Here is a 20445-nt window from a genome sequence, read left to right as displayed (position 1 = left end):
AGTTCATTTATTTCAGTAATTAAACTTAAAAGGTGAAACTAATATATTATAGACTCGGATGAAAAGTGAGATATTTCAAGCTTTTATTTTTTATAATTTTGATGATTATGGCTTACAGTTTATGAAAACCCCAAATTCTAAATTAGAATAGGCCTTGAAATATCTCATTTTGCATGTAATGAGTCTATATAATATATTAGTTTCACATTTTAACTTGAATTACTGAAATAAATGAACTTTTGCACCATATTCAAATTTTTTGAGTTTCAGTAGGCCTACTGCTTTTCGTGATGGATATTTTTTGTGATGGTGATCTGAAATGCAAGATGTAGCCTATCTATAATAATAATAGGCCTATATATTATATAGCCTATATATACACCCAAATCTTGGAAAATATGAGGTTTACAATACATCAGGCCAAAGAAACTAAAACTATCACAAGCAGCCCAACAGGCTCGTCCACATTTCCAATGAATGTCTTTATTTATGTCACACCCATGAATAGAGGAAACATAATGTGGGCCATATTTCAATGTTTTTGGCTTAGTTTTGATGACTATAAAGTATACCATATGTGAGACCGTCACACTTATTTTTAATATTGCTTTGTAGTTGTGGAATTTGATCGTGATTGAGCAGCTTTCGGTTAAGCCACGTGCGGAAGCCCCGCCCTCTTTATCTAAATCACTGTAGCTTTCACCTTTCCCCCGTGTCTCTCTCTCTCTCTCTCTCTCTCTCTCTCTCTCTCTCTCTCTCTCTCTCTCTCTCTCTCTCTCAAACCATTTATGATCAACCTGATAACGTCTGAGACTTGAAGTAGAACAATGCTACCAAATGAAGTCGTGAGAGAAATGAAAGGAGACATGCTCATCTGAGAGAGACCAACAGTTTTCAGAGAGAACTTTCCAGAGAGATCACAGTATAATAATGACCTTCATTGAAAAGAAGACCTACATTTCAACATTCAGGTTTGAGCTAAAGCCTCCACTGGAGGAGCCGAGGAGGACAGAGAAGAGAGGCAAACTGAAGCACAGATGTCTCAAAACAGGTAAATCAGCTCAGAGAGATTTCTACACTACTTTAAACTGTTAAAAAAACTGTTTAGGAGACATTTGAGATTTTTTTTTCTTGTCACGATGTTCAAGAAGTTTGGGGTTTCTGAAGTTTCTTCTGCTCACCAAGGCTGCATTTATTTATTTATTTATTTATTAAAAAACAGTAATATTGTGAAATATGTAAAACAACTGTTTTCTATTTGAATATGTTTTAAAATGTAATTTATTCCTGTGATCAAATCTGAATTAAATATCATTACTCCAGTCTTCTTCAGTGTCACATGATCCTTCAGAAATCATTCTGATTTGCTGCTCAAGAAATAATTCCTTATTATTTCTTATTTTTTTGTGTGCAAACCATAATACATTTGTACAGTTTTTTTCAGGAACAGCATTTATTTGAAATATACATATTTTGTAACATTATTAAATGTCTTTACTGTCACTTTTGATCAATTTAATGCGTCCTTGCTGATTAAAAGTATTGATATATTACAGTTGTTTTTTAAATTGCTTACACACAATTTTTGAAACTATGGCTCCATTTCTCAAAACTCTACACACAAAACATGCACACAAGAAGCAAAACCTCACACATCTCTTGCAAAAGCCAACACTTCAATCAAAAATGTAAAAATACGTAGTAACTGCACGTAGTAAATTGCGTAATAAATACAAATGGCAGTGATTTCCAAATTAAACAAGAGCTGTTAGTTTTGAATGATGTGTGTACTGTAAAGTTTTGTCTGTTTTTACTATTGTAAAGCAGATAATGTGCTTGCAGTTTTGTCTCAAGATTAGGTACATGAGTGAATGGTTTCACTGAGTGGGCCTCAAGTACTTCTTGTAGTGTGTAAGCATAAAAAAAAATAAAAAAAAATCTGGCTCCACGCTTTTGAACAGTAGTGCATACACAGAAACCATTATCATTCACCTGTAGCTTAAGGGGTTATGATATTTGGCAGTTACATATCATTCTGACACTTTCCAACAGAAACTACTGACACAGAGAAAATGTCTCCTAAAAATACCCTGGACAGAGTGAAGACGAGTACAGGTATGTACCTTACAAACTATAGAGACCTATACAAGAATATTACAACATTTATTACAATGTTGACAGATTAATAAAAAAAAGTGTTGATATTTACACAACTACAATGTGCTAAAAAAACGGTAAAGTTTTTCCTTTCCATTTTTCTTGTACAGACAACAACGCTGTCAAAACGGTCAAGAACGACTAAAAACGCTGTATTCTGCTGCCAGGCCAGTAGATGGCGATGTCACTTTCTAGACTAGAAACCACGCGCATGTAGACGTAATACGCATGCGCATGAAGTTTGCACGAATTCACTTATTTGTAGTTCACACTAGGGCTGTAAACGATTAATCGTGATTAATCGCATCCAAAATAAAAGTTTGTGTTTACATAATATATGTGTGTGTATTGTGTATAATTATTTTGTATATATAAATACACACACATGCATGTATATATTTAAGAAATTTTATTTATTTATATATAGTTATATTTATAATATAAAATATATATGCAGTATATAAATGCTAATATTTCTCAAATATATACATGCATGTGTGTGTATTTATATATACACAAAATAATTATACACAATACACACACATATATTATGTAAACAAACTTTTATTTTGTTTTACAGCCCTAGTTTACATGGAGACAATCACGGTATTGTTTACACAACACCATTTTCAACTAAAAAAATTTAAACTTTTTATGCGTTTTGGCCATTCATTTACACGACTATGGCAACGCAAACTTTTGAAAATGGGTTTCAAAGTGCAAGTTTTTGAAAACAGTAGTTATAGTCTCTGTGTAAACGACAAAAATGCGCATTTGTGAAAACAGTGACGTCATGCGCATGTGTATTATGTGTGCAGGCGTGTAGTTTTTCTTTACAAAGTGACATCGCCAACTACTGGCCTGGCAGCAGAATACAGCGTTTTTAGTCATTTTCATGGATCTGTGTGAACTATGATCGGTTTGACAACGTTGTCATCTGTACAAGAAAAATTAAAAGGAAATACTTTTCCGTTTTTGTACATCGTTGTCGTGTAAACGTACCCTAAGGCTGCGTCCTAAATCATATACTCTCTTGAATAGGTACTTATTCTGAATAAATGCATAATGACCGCTTAAAAAGTATGTTCTATATAGTATGACTGTGTGTAGTATGAATGTAATCCAGACGTACTACATTCGCCATGTTGTCATTATCATGTGACCTACCAGCGTCAGGTGCATCGCTTCACTACCAGTCATAAATCCTCTCCCGTGGCCTCATGGGATAGTAAAGTGTCCATCATATGCACACTTCAGAAGTAGTAGGTCATCCGGGTACTTTTTACCTACTCTTTTATGAGTACTGTGAATTCAGACATACTTCTTTTTTTGTCGCCTACTATATAGGGAAGTATGCGATTTCAGATGCAGCCTAAATGTCAATGCAGGGTAGAATGTGGATTTGGAAACAGATTTCTTTAAATTGCATTCAGAAGACTCTTGAGTCTCGTTATACCTGTAGCCAATCACAGAGGCTTTCTAGCCAATTATATGCCACATTTAATTACCCAATTACCTTGGCCATAGCAAGTCACATGACTGATGATTTCTCTATATATGTACATGTCTTATTCGAGTTCATGACTTTAGTGTGTGTTTCACTGCAGATGTTATACTGAATAAAACGTCCAGCGGTAGTTCAGGTGAGTGTGTGATCTCTGATAAAGGAGTTTTCAGTTTTACATTCACTAAGATGTTAATCATTAATCATTTAGGTTGAAGGTGTTACTTTTGTTTTACATTTAACACCGTTTTAATGTAAATTTTCAGAAGCATTTTAGAATTTAAATTCCTAATTTAGAATACTGAATATATTTCAGAACAAACTGAATACATTAATTCATTTTGTATAGAATTGAACTAAAGTTTAAAGCAGTTTTTCTTGGGATACATAGGGCTATTATAATTAACAAACCATAAACATTTATTTAAATATATTAAAATGTCTAATACAAAATATTAAATAAATGCATGACTTCAATGTTCAAAATATTGGTAACGCTTTACAATGAGGGCTAATTTAAGATTTATGCATGAGGAATATATTTTTACAATATTAACTTTTGTTGTTGTTAGTGCATTAATGTTAACAGATGCCGCTGTTGATCTCAATGTATTAGTAAACTTTGCGGTTGACGTTTATCTAAGATTAATTAATGCTGTAGAAGTTTAAAACTTCTTGTAAAGTGTTACCAAAACAACACCGTAGCTACAAACTAATTCTGATCCTCAAAATGAGCTCAATACTATAACAGGAATTGATCAACTAGGTCTCAATCAATGATTTCAATGCGTTCTTCTGAGAAAAGTGATGTAGCTGTGAAGGTGGAGCATCTCTATTGTGGTTCGAGAACATGAACTACTTCAATCTGTGTGTCAGTAGTCCGTCCGTCTGTGTGTTGTAGTGATTCCGACTGTTTTCCAGGTGTGGTAGTTGAGTTTTTGGACCCCCAGGAGCCGGTTGTGGCTCGTGTCGGAGGAAGCGCTCGACTGCACTGCCGCTTCAGAAGCTCCGGGCCGGTGGCTTTCTGCTGGATTCGTGACGGAGAAAAGGTCTGACCCGTTTGTGAAGCATTAGTGCTGGGTTCCTCGAATCCACTGCCCTGCAGAGCTCAAACTCAAACTCACCTGTTACTCCATAGACCTTGATCCGCGTGTTCAGGTGTCTTTGATTAGGGGTTGATGAAGCCTGCTGAATTATGGGATTCTCTACACCTGTGGTTTCTCTGCTAGCTCACCTGTTAACTTAAAGGGTAACTGTTGCCAAAATTGAACCTAGGCTCTTTTTGATTATCTACCCGAGTCAAACTTTCGTGTAAACGTGTAATTCGAATGGAAACGCCACTTTTAAAACACTAAGGAGGCTCGACACAACATAAAACTGTGTTGGAAGTATCACCACATGAACTCCAGCATTGACTACATTGTGTACACAGTTTACTAAAAAAGAGAGGTTTTGTACGACTCACTTTATTAGTCAGTGTTTTCGGTGGCTGGAATTTTGTCAAGTAGTTGATCTCCGAATGCAACGCAACCGGAAGGAGAGTAAAGATGGAAAGCTCCTAAAGCTTAGTTCTAGGGGTGTAACAATATATCGTGCCACAATATATCGCAATACAAAAATGCAACAATACGTATCGTGGATAGTGACAATATGTATCGTGGATAGTTGATAAAAAAATCATGTTTTCAGAGTTTTAGTGTCAGTACTACATTAAACTACTATATAATGTTGATTATAATGTATAATAATGCAATGGTCAGCTTCAGAATCATGAATATTTTTATTCTGGTGTCACCATTATCCTTGAATTACAAGCACCAAGTCCAAACCTGTTCATTTAAACCCACAATGTAATATCAAAGTTAGCATTTTAATCAACAGTAAATTTTTTGTTAACCTTTTATCATATGTCTTGGGAGTATCGCAATAATATCGTATCGTGAGTTCAGTATCCAGATATATATCGAATCGTGAAATGAAGGTATCGTTACACCCCTACTTAGTTCCATATAAATTCACGGATAATTTGTTGTTTTGTCGTTAGTGGAAATCAATATTGACCTTGTATTTGAAAAAGGTTCCTCGTATAATAATGAAATGATTCAGTGATACTGATCGACTATTTATGACTGACAAAAAGCCGGCGGTCGGGAAGAACAACAGCTACAGTGAGTTTGTTCAAAACCTTTTAGTAAACTTTGTGTACACAATGTAGTCAATGCTGGAGTTCATGTGTAGAGCCCCTGGTGACACTTCCAGCACAGTTTCATGTTGTGTTGAGCCTTCTTAGTGTTTTAAAAATAGCGATTTTGATGCTATCATAGAAGTGCCCCATGCACTCCCATTCAAAGGGATTTTGACCTAAAACGAAAATACGGTCAATTTTAAAAGTGGCGTTTCCATTCTAATTATGCTTTTACACGAAAGTTTAACTCTGGTAGATAAACAAAAAGAGTCTAGGTTAAATTTTGGCAACAGTTGCCCTTTAAGGGGATCTGAACTTATACCAGTTAATTAGAAGTCACTGTGAAGAGAGGTGTAGAGAAATGCGTTGTTGGTTTGATATTTAATGCAAGATCAAATCCCTAAAATCTGTCCACGAGTCATTTGCATGTTTTCCGTTGCTCTGTTAGGTTGTGTCAGCAGGACCACGAGCGCGTGTGGAGCGCAGCCGCAGCAGCAGCACACTGGTTCTCTCCAAGCTTCTTTCTGTAGACGCAGGACGTTATTCTCTCTTTGTCCGTAACCGAGGAGGTACAGCGCACTGGACCTCTAGCCTCAGTGTCATTGGTAAGACTGATTCTCTGAATAAAAGAAATGTAGATCACCTTTAATTCTCTGATGCATAAAATCATTCTACACACACATACATCTGTGGTGATGACAACCAATCAGATTGCGTGTTTTTATTTTATTTATAAAATATTAGTGTGTGTATATATGTGTATACGTTTAAGTTTAATATTCCCATTTAGCTTTCATTTATTTTTAATTTAGCTTTTTTATGTTGGATTAGGGTTTAGTAATTGTGTATTCTTGTTTTTTTCCATTTAAATTTGGCTTTTTTTTTACTTTTTATATTTTTTTCTTATTGTATGTGCTTACCATTTATTGTATGTGCTTGCCACTTTTTAAAATATATTTTAGATTAGCTCGTTTTGCTGACTGATCGATGAATCTGCTGAGATCATTAAGTGTGAACAAATGCTTGTGATGAACACAATGAGCTTGACGGTTAACCTTGATGTGGATCGTACTACTTTAAATCTATTTAGCTCTAATTTATATTTATCAGTTTTGGTCATTTTAGTCCTGCAACTTACTTTATTTTAGATAGTTTCCCAGGCAATTACTGATTGACATTTTTTTTTTTTTCCACAATTTAATTTGAGTTAAAACTGGTTCTCAACTTTGTTTCTCCCCAGATTGTCCCGACCCACCAGCCTCGAGTCCGTTCATGTCCCAGCTGACCTGCAAGTCTCTGGTTCTGTCGTGGTCTGGGCCGAGCTTCGACGGAGGATCTGCCGTCACTGCTTACGTGGTGGAGCGTCAGAGACTGGACCAACACGAGCCCGGGGACTGGACTGTACTCACTGACCAGTGTCGAAACACCTCGTATCGGGTCCGCTCTGGTCTCGACCTGCAGGGACAGTATCGCTTCAGAGTCCGTGCCTGCAACGCAGTGGGAGTCAGTGACCCCAGTGAGGATTCGGACTGCATTAAGATGAACACTGCAGGTAGATGGACGCCCATCAAACTTCTAAACCATTATAAATGAACTTCTATGCTCTTCTTACACATGCATGCATAACATGCTGTATTAAAGGGTTAGTTCACCCAAAAATGAAAATAATGTCATTAATGACTCACCCTCATGTCGTTCTAAGCCCGTAAGACCTCCGTTCATCTTCGGAACACAGTTTAAGATATTTTAGATTTAGTCCGAGAGCTTTCTGTCCGTCCATTGAAGCTGTATATACAGTATACTGTCCGTGTCCATAAAGGTAATATAAACATCATCAAAGTAGTCCATGTGACATCAGTGGGTTAGTTAGAAGTTTTTGAAGCATCGAAAATACTTTTTGGTCCAAAAATAACACAAAATAAGACTTTATTCAGCATTGTATTCTCTCCCGGGTCTGTTGTCAATCCTTCACAGTTACGCTGATGGCGTAAGACGCTGATGACGTGTTATCTGGTGCGCCCGAGCTTCGTTTATAGACTGAGGGAAACGCACGCTGTAAAAGTGTCTCATCCGCGACATGCACATTTACGCACCATTTAAAAAAATGATATCCACGCAAACAATGTAGAATAGCTTGAATATAGCGTGCGTCTCCCTCAGACTGTAAACGAAGCTCGGGCGCACCAGATAACACGTCATCAGCGTCTTACGTCAGCAGCGTCACTGCGGAGTCCTGAACGCAGATTCACAACAGACCCGGGAGAGAATACAATGCTGAATAAAGTCTTATTTTGTGTTATTTTTGGACCAAAAAGTATTTTCGATGCTTCAAAAACTTCTAACTAACCCACTGATGTCACATGGACTACTTTGATGATGTTTATATAACCTTTATGGACACGGACAGTATACTGTATATACAGCTTCAATGGACGGACAGAAAGCTCTCGGACTAAATCTAAAATATCTTAAACTGTGTTCCGAAGATGAACGGAGGTCTTACGGGCTTAGAACGACATGAGGGTGAGTCATTAATGACATTATTTTCATTTTTGGGTGAACTAACCCTTTAAGTATTAATTCCTTTAAGAAGTCAGTGTTCCTCAAGCAAGAGTCTAAAGCAAGATTAATGTTACAGTTGAGCCACAACAGGAAGTGACCTCATATGTGGAGGTTGTGACTGACACCACACATAAAGTCAGGGATCATTATCATGTCCATGAAAAACTGGGAACGTGAGTATCACGCCTCTTTATAAAAAGTAAAACTGGGATTTATGTCGGTCATCCCAAACTTAAATATCTTAATATACCTCCACCCAGGGGGAAGTTTGGGGATGTGTTCAGAATGACCCATAAGCAGACGGGTCGGGTGTGTGCGGGTAAAATCTACCGGGCCCGTGTCTCCAAAGACAAAATGGCAGCACGGGAAGAAATCAAGCTGATGAACGAACTACGCCATCCGAAGCTGGTGCAGTGTCTCGCAGCCTACGACACGTCGTCAGAGATAGTCATGGTTCTGGAGTAGTGAGTTGACAATTATTCAAAACGGAGAAATTTTACTTTTAAAAATTTCACATTAAATGGCGTTTGCTTCTACATGCATAACAAAACGTTTTAAAATGTTCTATGGAACTTGAGTAAATGATTACAATTTTCATTAAATGAACTATTCCTTTAAGGCAGTCTTAAAGGATAATTCCGGTATTTAACACCTTGAGTATGTATTGTAGTTTGTTTTGGATGAACAAGAGTGGTGGACAACATTTTTTTGACAATGGTTTCTCTCTCGAGTTTTTGACTATAAAAGAATTGGCCATGGACCCATTTAACATTGGATTCAATGGGCATGTCCGAAAATGTCATTAAAACATGTTAAACTCACCGAGTGGTTAGTGGTGTTCGTTGATGTTCCAGAAACAAAAAGTGTTGCGAAATACAGTTTCTGTCGTGTTTTATTCATCATTTTGTAAAATCCCATTGTTGAAAAAATAGTTCCACTATAGCAAAATAAACAGATTGGAATCATATATTGCGACGATATATTGTTTATAATCATCAACGAACACCACTAACCACTCGGTGAGTTTAACAGTTTTGTAAACGAACATTATTGGCTGTTTTAATGACATTTTCGGACATGCCCATTGACTCCAATGTTAAATGGGTCCATGGCCAATTCTATTATAGACAAAAACTCGAGAGAGGAACCATTGTCAAAAAAATGTTGTCCACCACTCTTGTTCATCCAAAACAAACTACAATATAGACTCAAAGTGTTAAATACCGGAATTATCCTTTAACAGTTTTTTTTTTTTTTTTTTCAACTGCTCTTAGGTCTTTTTTTTAAATACGTAATGCATTTAAATCACTAGAATGATACTCGTAGGTAGAGCATGCTTTCAGTTTCTGTATTTAACATTTTAAGGTTGTCTAATTCTTCAAATTTGTTCTTTTTACCCACCAAAAATGTTTGAATTTCTTTTGATAGTTGAGGAAGATGCCTCTAATGTTTCTAATCCCTGTCTCGAAGTATTGCAGGCGGTGAGCTGTTCGAACGGATTGTAGATGAGAATTTCGAGCACACAGAACCCAACAGTGTGAAGTACATGCGTCAGATCCTGGAGGGAGTCCAGTATATGCATAGCAAACGCATCATTCACCTCGACCTGAAGCCAGAGAACATCGTCTGTGTGAACGGCACTGGGACGCTCCTCAAGATCATTGACTTTGGATTGGCCCGCAAACAGGGTGAGTTAAGCTTTTAGCGGTTTTTGCTTTTGTATTTTATCTGGAGCAAAGTTAGGTCTTGAAAAACTCAAATTTTAGTCCCCACTCTTTCACAATGCGCTGTTAGAGCTGCACGATTCTGGATAAATGGTTTAAAATGGAGATCCCGATTCTCCCACGATTGTAAATAAATAAAGTAATTTACTAGAGGTTCTAACAAAATGTTATTGCTAAAGTATTTATTTTTAAATTGTTTAGAATGAACTCATTAACTTGTTTTTATTACTGGATGAATCTGTGTTTTTGAACAAATCTCTCAAATGATTCAATGAGACATTTTTTTTTGGTCACCTACTGGTGTAATGATGTAATTGATACAATCTTTATTTACTTTCAAAAGGTGACAATTTTGATCACTACCGTAAACAGTGTTTATATCCCGACTATAAACTTAACCCAGTACTTCTGTGATAATTTGAATTATTGTAAGACAGAAATATTTATACTATGATTGAAAAAGTCTGTGTACTTTTCAAAGGTTTAATAGACGTAGCTTAATCGTTGTCATTTAGACAAAGATCGTGTGGGTGTTTGACTCGAGATGTCGACCTTTTAAAAATGAATTGTGCAGCTCAACCCTCCGTTCCACCAATGAAGAAAAATGTATTAATTCCAAAGTAAACTTTATTTGTTATAGACAACTTATAAAAACTAGATATATTATTTGCAGTCCACTCTTTCACGTCTGGGTTCAGTGTCCGTTACGTTGGGTTGTGGTTTGGGAAAAGCCACATGAGATGTCCCTTTGAGCATTCCCACTGAATGCGGACGAGGCTCCCTGACGTTAACGTTTTAAACTCCAGAACTGGCTCTCCACACTGATGGCAGCTTCTAAAAAGTCCCGTCAAACTGGATTTGTTGACCACCCATTTTACTTCGTCCTGATCATCTTTTCCTCTTGTCATTGAAATGGGTTCTAATGCTCCATCAGTTAAGGACCTCATGACATTTAAACGCTCTTCCAGTCGCTGTGCAGTCTGTGCCATTTCATCCTAGAAGACCGAAAACAATTGTTAAGCTAACTGGATATATATTTGCCAGTGCGCAGTTTGGGAACATTTGACTAAATTTGTATCTAGTGGTCTTAACATCTTAACTGATCTGAAGGCTAAAGCATTGTAGACCAGTTTGGGCTTGAATTTCTTTATAAAACATTTTCAGGTAAACTGAATAAGTAGATTAAGAAGGCTTAACGGGTAACTGTCACAAATTTAACCAAGGCTGTTTTTGTTAATCTACCAAAGTCAAACATTCGTGTGTCAAAGCATGATTAGAATGGAAACTTTTAAGATTGACCGTATTTAGCATCAAAAACGCTATTTTTAAAACACTAAGGCTCAACACAACATGAAACTGTGCTTGAAGTATCACCAGGGGCTCTACCCATGAACTCGAGCATTGTGTACACAGTTTACTAAAGAAAGGTTTTGTACGACTCACTTTATCTGAGTTTTTCTGGTGGCTGGAATTTTGTCAGTCAAAATCTTAGTAGTCGATCTCCAAATGCAATGTAATGAACTGATTCCATAAGAGGAAATGTCATGAACTTGTAATTCCAATGAAAAGCATGATAACTTCGACACTTAGAATGTGTATATGGAAACAAACTTTACTCTCCTCATATTACATTGCATTCGGAGATCGACTACTTTTGACTGACAAAATTCCAGCCACCAGAAACACTAACTGATAAAGTGAGTCGTACAAAGCCTTTCTTTTTGCCCCTAAAACGAAAATACGGTCAATCTTAAAAGTGGCGTTTCCATTCTAATTATGCTTCTACACGAAAGTTTGACTCTGGTAGATTAACAAAAAGAGCCTAGGTTCAATTTCGGTGACAGTTAGCCTTTAAGCATTATAGACAAGATTGGGCTTGAATCTCTTTACAAAATATTTTCCAAGTAAACCAATAAAGCAGTCATCGTGTGTCGAAATCAGTTTAAAAAGCATTCCAGGATGCAATGAATATCTAGAGCAGGGGAATCCAATTCTGGTCCTGTGGGGTCACCGTCCTGCAGAGTCGGAGTTAAACTGCAGGATAGTGGCTCTCCAGGACCGAGTTTGGACACCCCTGGTCTAGAGTGTTAGTGAGTATTGACGACTTTACTAAAATATGGGAAACTAGTCCTGAAAAGTGTACATTTTTCACAGGAAATACCATTTGTAGTACAGTTTTACCAACCTTTATTTCCTCCCAGTTCATTGCATTGTCTTCCTCTGTAATTGTGCTTGAAGACGAACTATGACCAGCAAAGCTGTACGATGGTTCAATGGAACCAATCTCGATATCTAGATCAGACCCATCATTTTGTCTTTCAGGCTGTGCTTGTTTATCCTAAACAGAAAATAGTGAATTAGTACTAGAAAGAAGGGCAAAATTATAGTGCAGAAAACATTTCAACTGATGTGCAGTCACAAGTGTGCATATCGCCTAGGGATGTCCCGATCAGGTTTTTTTGCCTCGAGTCATTTGATTTTGAGTATCTACCGAGTCCTGATCCGATACTTCTATAATACATAAAAAAAGAATAAAGAGCGAAAAGACAGATCCAGGATGTTCCTTATTTTTTATTTAATTCACCTTATTTTAACATTCAACAACTCTGTTAACAAACAGAGCACTTCTGTGAGGTAGCTTGAGCAATCAAGTAATAAATAACATAAATTCTTCACTTTTGGTGATGTCAACAATGTGATGCCATGCCGCACGTGTTGCTGTTTCTGTGTGGAGTCAAAAGGGTCTAACTCTGTGCCACCGCATAACTATAGATGTGTTAAAAAATAATGAGAATATATATGAGAGTCCTGATCGGGAGGTAACGTCCGATTCCGATCGAGTCTTAAACCACGTGATCGGGCCCGATTTCTGATCACGTGATCGGATCTGGACATCCCTAATATCGCCCATTTTAGGACTTGAATGTTAGCCCCTATTTTTAACAATTTGCACAAAATTTGAAGGGGAAAAGCTTAAGGTCAAAAGATATTTAAAAACTGCTGGATTGCAAACACTGTTATAATAGCATAACCGGACCAAACTAGTATTGAAGTAGGACTTACCAGTTTATATGGGAAATGGGAAGGAACGTTTGTGGGCTGCGGATCCGGACTAGGCTGAGATTCGGAGTCCGACTGGCGGTCTGAACTGGGCTGAGAGTGGTCTGTTGAGAGGGAGTCTTCGCTGGCATCACATTGATCATTCGAGTAGGGGTCTGGACTGGGCTGAGATGAATCCCAAGACAATCCATGTAACGTTATTCAATTAGTATGTTGTATCAGATGCAGTGTAAACCAAATTCCTTTACGTCTACTAGTCTGACAAGAGCTATTGGTATTTAACAGTAGCAGATAACCATTAAAGTACTTTAAATACTTGGTTTTGGCTGACTGTGCTTGAGCAATTTTAAACTATTTTCTTCCATACCTCAGGTTTTGGTGCAGCTGTTGATTTCCGCGGTCGTCCTCTCTTTCTTGGAGGTGCACTGAATTGGTCTTGTGAACGATGTTCACCACACACCCTTAATAAACGAAAATTGGAGAATATGAACATTACTGTTTGGTAATAATGTACTGGGAGGAGTAACGTTAACGCTGGGAATCGTTATACGCTATAATGAACGCAAATACTAAACCTCCCCAATCTACTCTAGTTTTGTTGCGGATTTTGTCGCTTTCTCTTTTCCTCACTGCGTGTTGAGGCGCCTTTGCTTTGACCACAGGTGCTTTTTCAGACGTCAAACGGTCCATAATCAATCTAGATGACTATTTTCAAAATTACAAGCATTTTATTGCAGCCACTCACGAGCAACAAACTATTCCCCAGCCACAGCCCCGCGTGCTGGACTTTCTTCGCCGTGTTTATGGACGCGAGTCACGTGACAAACGCGCGGTTTAATAAACCCCCAGACCCACCACTCTTAAAGGGATAGTTCACCCCAAAATGGCAATTTACCACTTTTTATTTTATTTTTTAAAGTCTATACTATTTACTCACCCTTATGAGTTCCAAAACATGTATACGTTTCTTATGTTAAACTAAAAATACATTTTGAAGAATGTTGGTAACCAGACTGTTTGTTAACAGTAATTATTGACTTCCATATTTTTTTCTTACTATTGAAGTCAATGGCTACTGTCAGTAGAAGAGAGAGGTTTGGAGCAACATAAGGGTCAAAATGGCTTAATTATACATTTTGGGCTAAAATTATCCCTTTAAACCCCCATTCCCATACTACAAACATGTCGTTTTGTCAAACAGTTTATTTTAATGTACATGCTAGTAACTTCATTTCTATCAAAACAAACATATTTCATTGGACTGTCCTGTGTATAATACAAGTAGAATGCTCTTTTATGAAGTTATTTCACTTAAGGGCTTATTTAGTAAGATTATATGCCTGAAAGGGTTTGGGATTTATTTATATTTTTATTACCATAGGTCAATTTAGAAAGATTGTATAATGCTTGTTTGCTTGGTTTTATTGTATTTATATGATATTTGTATTTTTGTAATTTAATTTTTACCGTGAAAATAGCCTTAGATGCTGACATAGCCTTACAAATTAAATATTTGTTTTGATAGTTTTATTTAATGCCATGGAAATTCAGTAGATGCACGTTAGCTTGCTCTTTGTACACTCACTGTATGTAGATACACAAACCAATACTGCCATCTGTTGACGTGGATAAGCATGACATTTGTATGTACATTACCAGAGACATTACACGGTTTAAACCGCTCAGAATAAATTAATTTGACCTGTAAAGAAAAGCAGCAACTTTGGGGCATTTTTACTCCGGGTTTTCTTCGTACTCCAATCTTTCCACCTTGTGTATGGCGTACTTTAGTTTTATTTGTTAATTTGTCGGTCTTTCTGTTTCGTTCTTTTTCTAAATTTTCTGAATGCATTTGCAGTTGAACATGTTTAAATCATAAACAGTATATAAAAAAAGGTTTAAATGACGGATTTGACAGCAGTCTTGAAGGCTTCTTCACACTGACAGCTATCGGCGCGGACGCAACATTAAGTTACACTTATGTCTAACAAGAACAGATTTATGAAGACGCGATACTCGTTACTTTAAAGTAAACAAATGTGTACATAATGTAATTCATTACCTGTCCAGCAGATAACGAGCAACTTCTGCGTCATTCTTCAGGCCCCTTTCCACCTTCAGCGCTTTCCACCTGGAATAGGCCGCGCCGATGTTTACTCTGTTTTTCTGCCTCAGTCTATCTTTCTCTCTCTTTTCATCTGACCTCTTTCGCTTCCTCGGCGGAGTTTGTGATGTCCCTGCGGCTAATGCATAACCGTGGTCCATAATTTAATGCTCCGATCGGCATTTAATAATACTTTGGCAGAGAGAGATTTGTGGGGTGGAGATTGTCAACTGTGTTTGATTGTTTTACAACACGATCGGCATCTCTTTGAGTGCACTGTTTTACAAAGCTACAAAACCCCAGTTACATAAATAGTATTTGTTACTTTCCCGTGGCGTTATCATAGAAATGGGTTTCCAGAACAACAGAAATAAGCTTTCGTTGGCGTTTTGACAAGAGTTTGACGTCTCCCTCAAGGAAAGGGTATCTCTGACCATAGACATGTTTCAGTTGCAGCGTCAGCCAATGAGCAAGACGCGTTTGGTCATGTGATCACGTGGAAGGCTTTCCTATATTAACGCGGGTCCTAGAGGTCTTGTATTATCGTAAGATTAATTTTCATATTATATTCCCCTGGCATTTTCCTCTTCGGTAAGAGCCATCTCTCTTTCTATATGTCCCGTTTGATCACTCTCTACTCCATCATGAGTGGATCCGGTGCAGTCAGGACTATGTATAGAGTTGTTTTTGTTTTTTGGGGGGGGTTTTAACACACAAACGGAACAGATATCTAACAAATATTCTCAAAATCGTTTGTTTGGGTGTAATTACAATTTTCAACAGTGCTGCCTAGAAATTGCTTCCTGCTCCTTTAAAGCTGGAGTCGGAAAGCCTGGCAGATTGAGGGGATTTAGCCAAAATCATAGACTAAAAAAAAAAAAAAAAACCTGTCCAAAATGTAATGTTTACAACTCTCATGCCCCTCCCACACTACCACTGAGCACCCGCCCATCGAATTCGTGCTCGTCAGTGCGTGTGCACCAGATTTTCTGTGAACGCGCCCGTCACAGCATCGATCAACACCATGGAGTAGCTACTCTGAGCTGGACTGCCCTGGCTATACCCATAGATCGCAATTGCATGTTAAAGCACAATCACCTGTCGAGAAGAAATGTGGCAAGCTCTGAATCCAGCTTGAACCCTTTGAAATCCCGTAGATCCCTCCACCTTTCAAATGCCGATCCGATGTTGATCCTGGTTTTATTACGCGCACGGTCGCATTCTTTCTTTGTTTCCTCCTTTTCTACATATGTTTTCTTTTCCTTGGTGGTTCTGGACCTCCTAGCACTAGTTGTTAACCGAGGAATTGGAAGCTTGTTAGTTGATGTACTCTCCGCCATCACGCTTCTTCGTACAGTCCAACACACCTGCCAACTTCAGGCGTGTGCATGTGATATATTTTAACTAGTGATGTGTCGTTTAAGAGCCGATTCTTTGTAGCGAACGAGAAGAGCCGACTCCCATTCGGGGAGAGACAAATCTTCAGGCGCAGGCATGGGGGCGGGACTTTTTTTTTTTTGATTGGCACACCAAGCGGCCAATCACATGGGAGGACCGACTAGGATCATACCATTATGTGGAAGGAAGGGGGACACACACTCGGAAGATAGCGAGTGTAGTGGTACAGGCCAGGGACAGAGAGAGGTGGTGGAGCCGGATTTAAATGCAAGCGCGTTGGGAGAAAGTGAAGAAATGAGCGAAAACTGAAAAAGCAGCAGCATCTGGCTGCATTTCAATGATATTGGAGACTTCTCCCTATGATTATTTGTCCTGTTTTTGAGGAGAAATCGGATCAACCCTTCCAAGCTGAGGCATCTGATATGGAAGTTTTGTTGAAATGTTAAATAATTGTAGCCTAACTTTTTTTTTTTTTTTTTTTTGTAACGACAAAAATCATAAAAATAAGGTTTGAAAATGAAAACACTGAATCAAAAAAATTGCTTACCAACACAAATCATTCACAATTGCTAAATTAAGCTAAAACAGAAATCCGAGTGATCCTAAATGAAGAGCCGTAAGAGCCGGCTCTTTGAAGGGAGCCGAGCCAAAAGAGCCGAATCTTTGAAAAGATATCACTCATCACTATTGCTATCATCACTATGTAACGAGATTCGTTACATCACTAATTGTAACGTGCGCGAGGGGGGACCTGTGGCGTGTGCACAAACTGTGTTTGACAGTCAGATCTCACACAGCCATGGCGGATTGGACCAGAAGAACCGGGAGCGGTGGATTTTTGCAAAACAAATAACAGGCTCCAGGTGGATGCAGAAGCGCATTTTTCTTTCTTTCTAAAACCGGCTGGTTTATGTTGTTCTGTCGGAGCATAGTGTCGGTTTCAGTTAATTTGATAAAAAAAATCTTGCCGACTGCAGAAACAATCAAGGACAGATATGAAAACGTGCCCTTTTGCAATTTTAGCATATTTTGTGCCAAATTAGACTGGCAGCATGTTCATTTGTACTGCTGAACACTTGAAATATAAACTGGAATAGGATGGACTAAATCTCATGTGACTACTTTAACACTTAAAAAAGGTAATGTGGGAGTTACTTTGTATTATAATAAAAATATTTTCCCAGAGCCTGGGAAACAGCTGCTGGTGCTTCATGGGACTCCAGAGTTTGTGGCCCCAGAGGTCATCAATTTTGAACCTGTGGATCTGGCCACTGACCTCTGGAGCATCGGCGTCATCTGCTATATTCTGTAAGGACTACAAATGGAGCCATTTATGACCGCCACCGGAACATTTTTGACTAATATGTGCATTTTTGGTTTCTGTAATGCTTTTCCAGACTGAGTGGCGAGTCTCCGTTCCAGGGAAACAATGATGCGGAAACCTTGGCTCTGGTTACTGCAGCACAATGGGAGTTTAACCCTGAGAGTTTTGATGATATCACGGATGAAGCCAAGGATTTCATCAGTGGCCTATTGATGAAGGATACGAGGTGAATGATGGACGGTCACATGATGCATGTTTTACTATAATCAAACCTTTATGTAATCGCCCGTTTTCAGTCAACATTCAAAATGGAAGTGGTCTGAGAGTCACCGGTTTTATGGTCGCATGCAGTGTTTAATTTCAATTTACACTCCTAGAGCGAGACTGTCCTGTGAGAAGGCTTTAGCTCATCCCTGGATAGCCTTATTTGACGACTCAAACTCAAGATCAACTAAATCCCTTAACAAAGACAAGATGAGAAGATTCCTGGCCCGACAGAAATGGAAGGTATGAAAATCAGGAGGTGTTTCGCCTGCAGTGGTTTTGGTATAAAACTCCCTGATGGCTCGTTCATGTGGTCATCAATACTACTTTTTGGCAAACTGTACGTATCGTTTCTGTCTTGCAGAAAACCGGTAAAGCCCTGCTTGCACTAAAGAGGATGGCTCGATGCAGCAAATCTGATGGCACACTTTCTCCCATTTCTATAGATGGTAAGACGCATGGGAATATCTGCAACTATTGTGGCGTTCTGGAAGCTTTCTTTTGCCATTATTTTCGGTTTGGCTAGTGACACAAACCTGATGATGTCCCTGCGTGTCCCTGTATTTCAGAGCTGGGAAAAGAGGCTGAACAAGCTGTAGCGTCACTGGAAAAACAGCTGTGGACTGAACCACGTTTCCACCAAGCCCTGCGTGACCTAACTGAGTGCCGTGGAGCCACAGTCAACCTGGCCTGTACAATACATGGTACTGTTCAGTGATTCAGATGTAATCATGATCTAGCAAAACCATTTACTAGTAAGACTTTGGACAAAATTAAAACAATTGATGCATCAAACATATAAGTCTTGATGCACACATTTAGAGGCCTTAGAAATGATCATCAACTTATGTCTTTGTCTTGTGAAATGTTTTCTGATTGGCAGAATTGTAACCCTTATATTGTTAGTAAGATTTCAACACTTACTGGACAGAAGCAAGTTTACTTGATTGTCCATCTTTTTTCCTTTTTTAGAAAAACATTTTAAAATGTATCAAAATATGATCCATCAGGCTGTTGAGGAACGTTTGTTAATCTCTCAATAATTACACTAAGCATTACATGTTTTGCCCCCAACAATTAAAACTACAGAGCTTTGATCTTGAAACTAAGCATTTAAATTAATTTACTAATGCATAAAGTGCATATAAATATCAGTTGTCACTCTTTATCTCAAAATAATACTGTTAACTGTCTGCTATACTCTTTATAAAGCTCTCCTAGATTACAAGCTATTAAGATTTCATTAGTTTTTGGACATATAAATATCAGCAACTGCACCAAATTGCATATAAATAACTCTGGGCATTTGAATAAAATCGAGGCAAGTATGAGTTCAATATTATATCATACTCCTATATTAGCCATAAAACCCTGATGCATCATGATACTTTAATGCATATGAAATATTTTTAGATTGAAAGACTCAATAAACCGTCCTATTTAAAAACATTTGATTTTTCTGACTACTTTCATGTGTCGGTTCTTATTGAATCCTAATTCCCTGGACTGATTTCTGTTCACAGGATATCCTGATCCTGAAGTGATCTGGCTGTTTGATGAGGCGCCGCTGAAGAAGTCTGGACGCGTTCAGATGAATTATGAAAATAACGGCATTTGCACGCTCACCCTTGCTCGCGTACAACCAGGGGATTCTGGGATCTACAAATGCTGTGCATCCAACAGCCTAGGACAGGCGCAGTGTTCAGCCAGACTCACTGTGGGACTCTAGAACGTGGACCTCTGAAGTGAGACACAACTGAGAGAATGATAGGAACCATGTGCAAAATTTGTTGAAACAAAAGCACTTTAAAACCATTTTATCATATTGTCTGAGGTCACTAGGTGCTGTTGTAATTCACAATTTCTGATTTGTTCGATTGTTGGTTTTTCAGTCACAATTTTACCACACACCCTTATTCATATTATCCCTTCTTATAGTTGAGTCACTTTTCCTTGGTGTGAAAAAGTTAACATTTACTAGTTTGAGCATTGTTTATCTACAGAAGTTTGACATGGTAGTTAATACAGAGAAAGACATTTTTAAAAAGTTACATTTTTGTACATGCATGTGTGTGTATATATGAAGAATAAATGCATTAAAGTTTTATGAAATTAAGGTAAGAGTTTTATTTTTAAAGGTTAATTTAAAACTATATTCATATC

The 20445-nt window shown here is 37.9% G+C and overlaps 2 protein-coding genes across 3 annotated transcripts; one reads left to right on the top strand and one right to left on the bottom strand.

The window, feature by feature from the left end:
• The first annotated feature begins 507 nt into the window (after positions 1-507).
• Positions 508-20396, top strand: LOC306992461 (myosin light chain kinase, smooth muscle-like). The gene is made up of 15 exons (XM_079601386.1): positions 508-1051; positions 2053-2115; positions 3765-3800; positions 4583-4710; positions 6295-6451; positions 7087-7398; positions 8485-8581; positions 8669-8872; positions 9879-10096; positions 17879-18002; positions 18092-18244; positions 18396-18525; positions 18647-18731; positions 18852-18986; positions 19806-20396. Exons 1-15 carry the CDS (start codon positions 931-933, stop codon positions 20009-20011), a joined length of 2169 nt encoding a protein of 722 aa, XP_079457512.1. The 5' UTR covers positions 508-930; the 3' UTR covers positions 20012-20396.
• On the bottom strand, positions 10421-16819 carry LOC306992471 (uncharacterized protein). Of its 2 annotated transcripts, none has more exons than XM_079601401.1 (5): positions 16395-16819; positions 13560-13653; positions 13196-13357; positions 12318-12470; positions 10421-11127 (listed from the first exon to the last, which is right to left on the bottom strand). In XM_079601401.1, the coding sequence occupies exons 1-5, from the start codon at positions 16634-16636 to the stop codon at positions 10837-10839; spliced, it is 942 nt and encodes a 313-aa protein (XP_079457527.1). In that variant the 5' UTR covers positions 16637-16819; the 3' UTR covers positions 10421-10836. The 2 variants fall into 2 exon arrangements, with proteins under 2 accessions (XP_079457527.1, XP_079457528.1); XM_079601402.1 differs by lacking the exon at positions 16395-16819 and adding an exon at positions 15255-16159 and having other exon boundaries at positions 10739-11127.
• Positions 20397-20445: the final 49 nt, after the last annotated feature.

This window comes from Phoxinus phoxinus (genome assembly GCF_949152265.1).
Source record: "Phoxinus phoxinus genome assembly, chromosome: 24".
Lineage (NCBI taxonomy): Eukaryota > Metazoa > Chordata > Actinopteri > Cypriniformes > Leuciscidae > Phoxinus > Phoxinus phoxinus.
The sequence above is the reverse complement of the archived record's forward strand: the minus strand, read 5'-3'. Positions and strand labels throughout refer to the sequence as shown.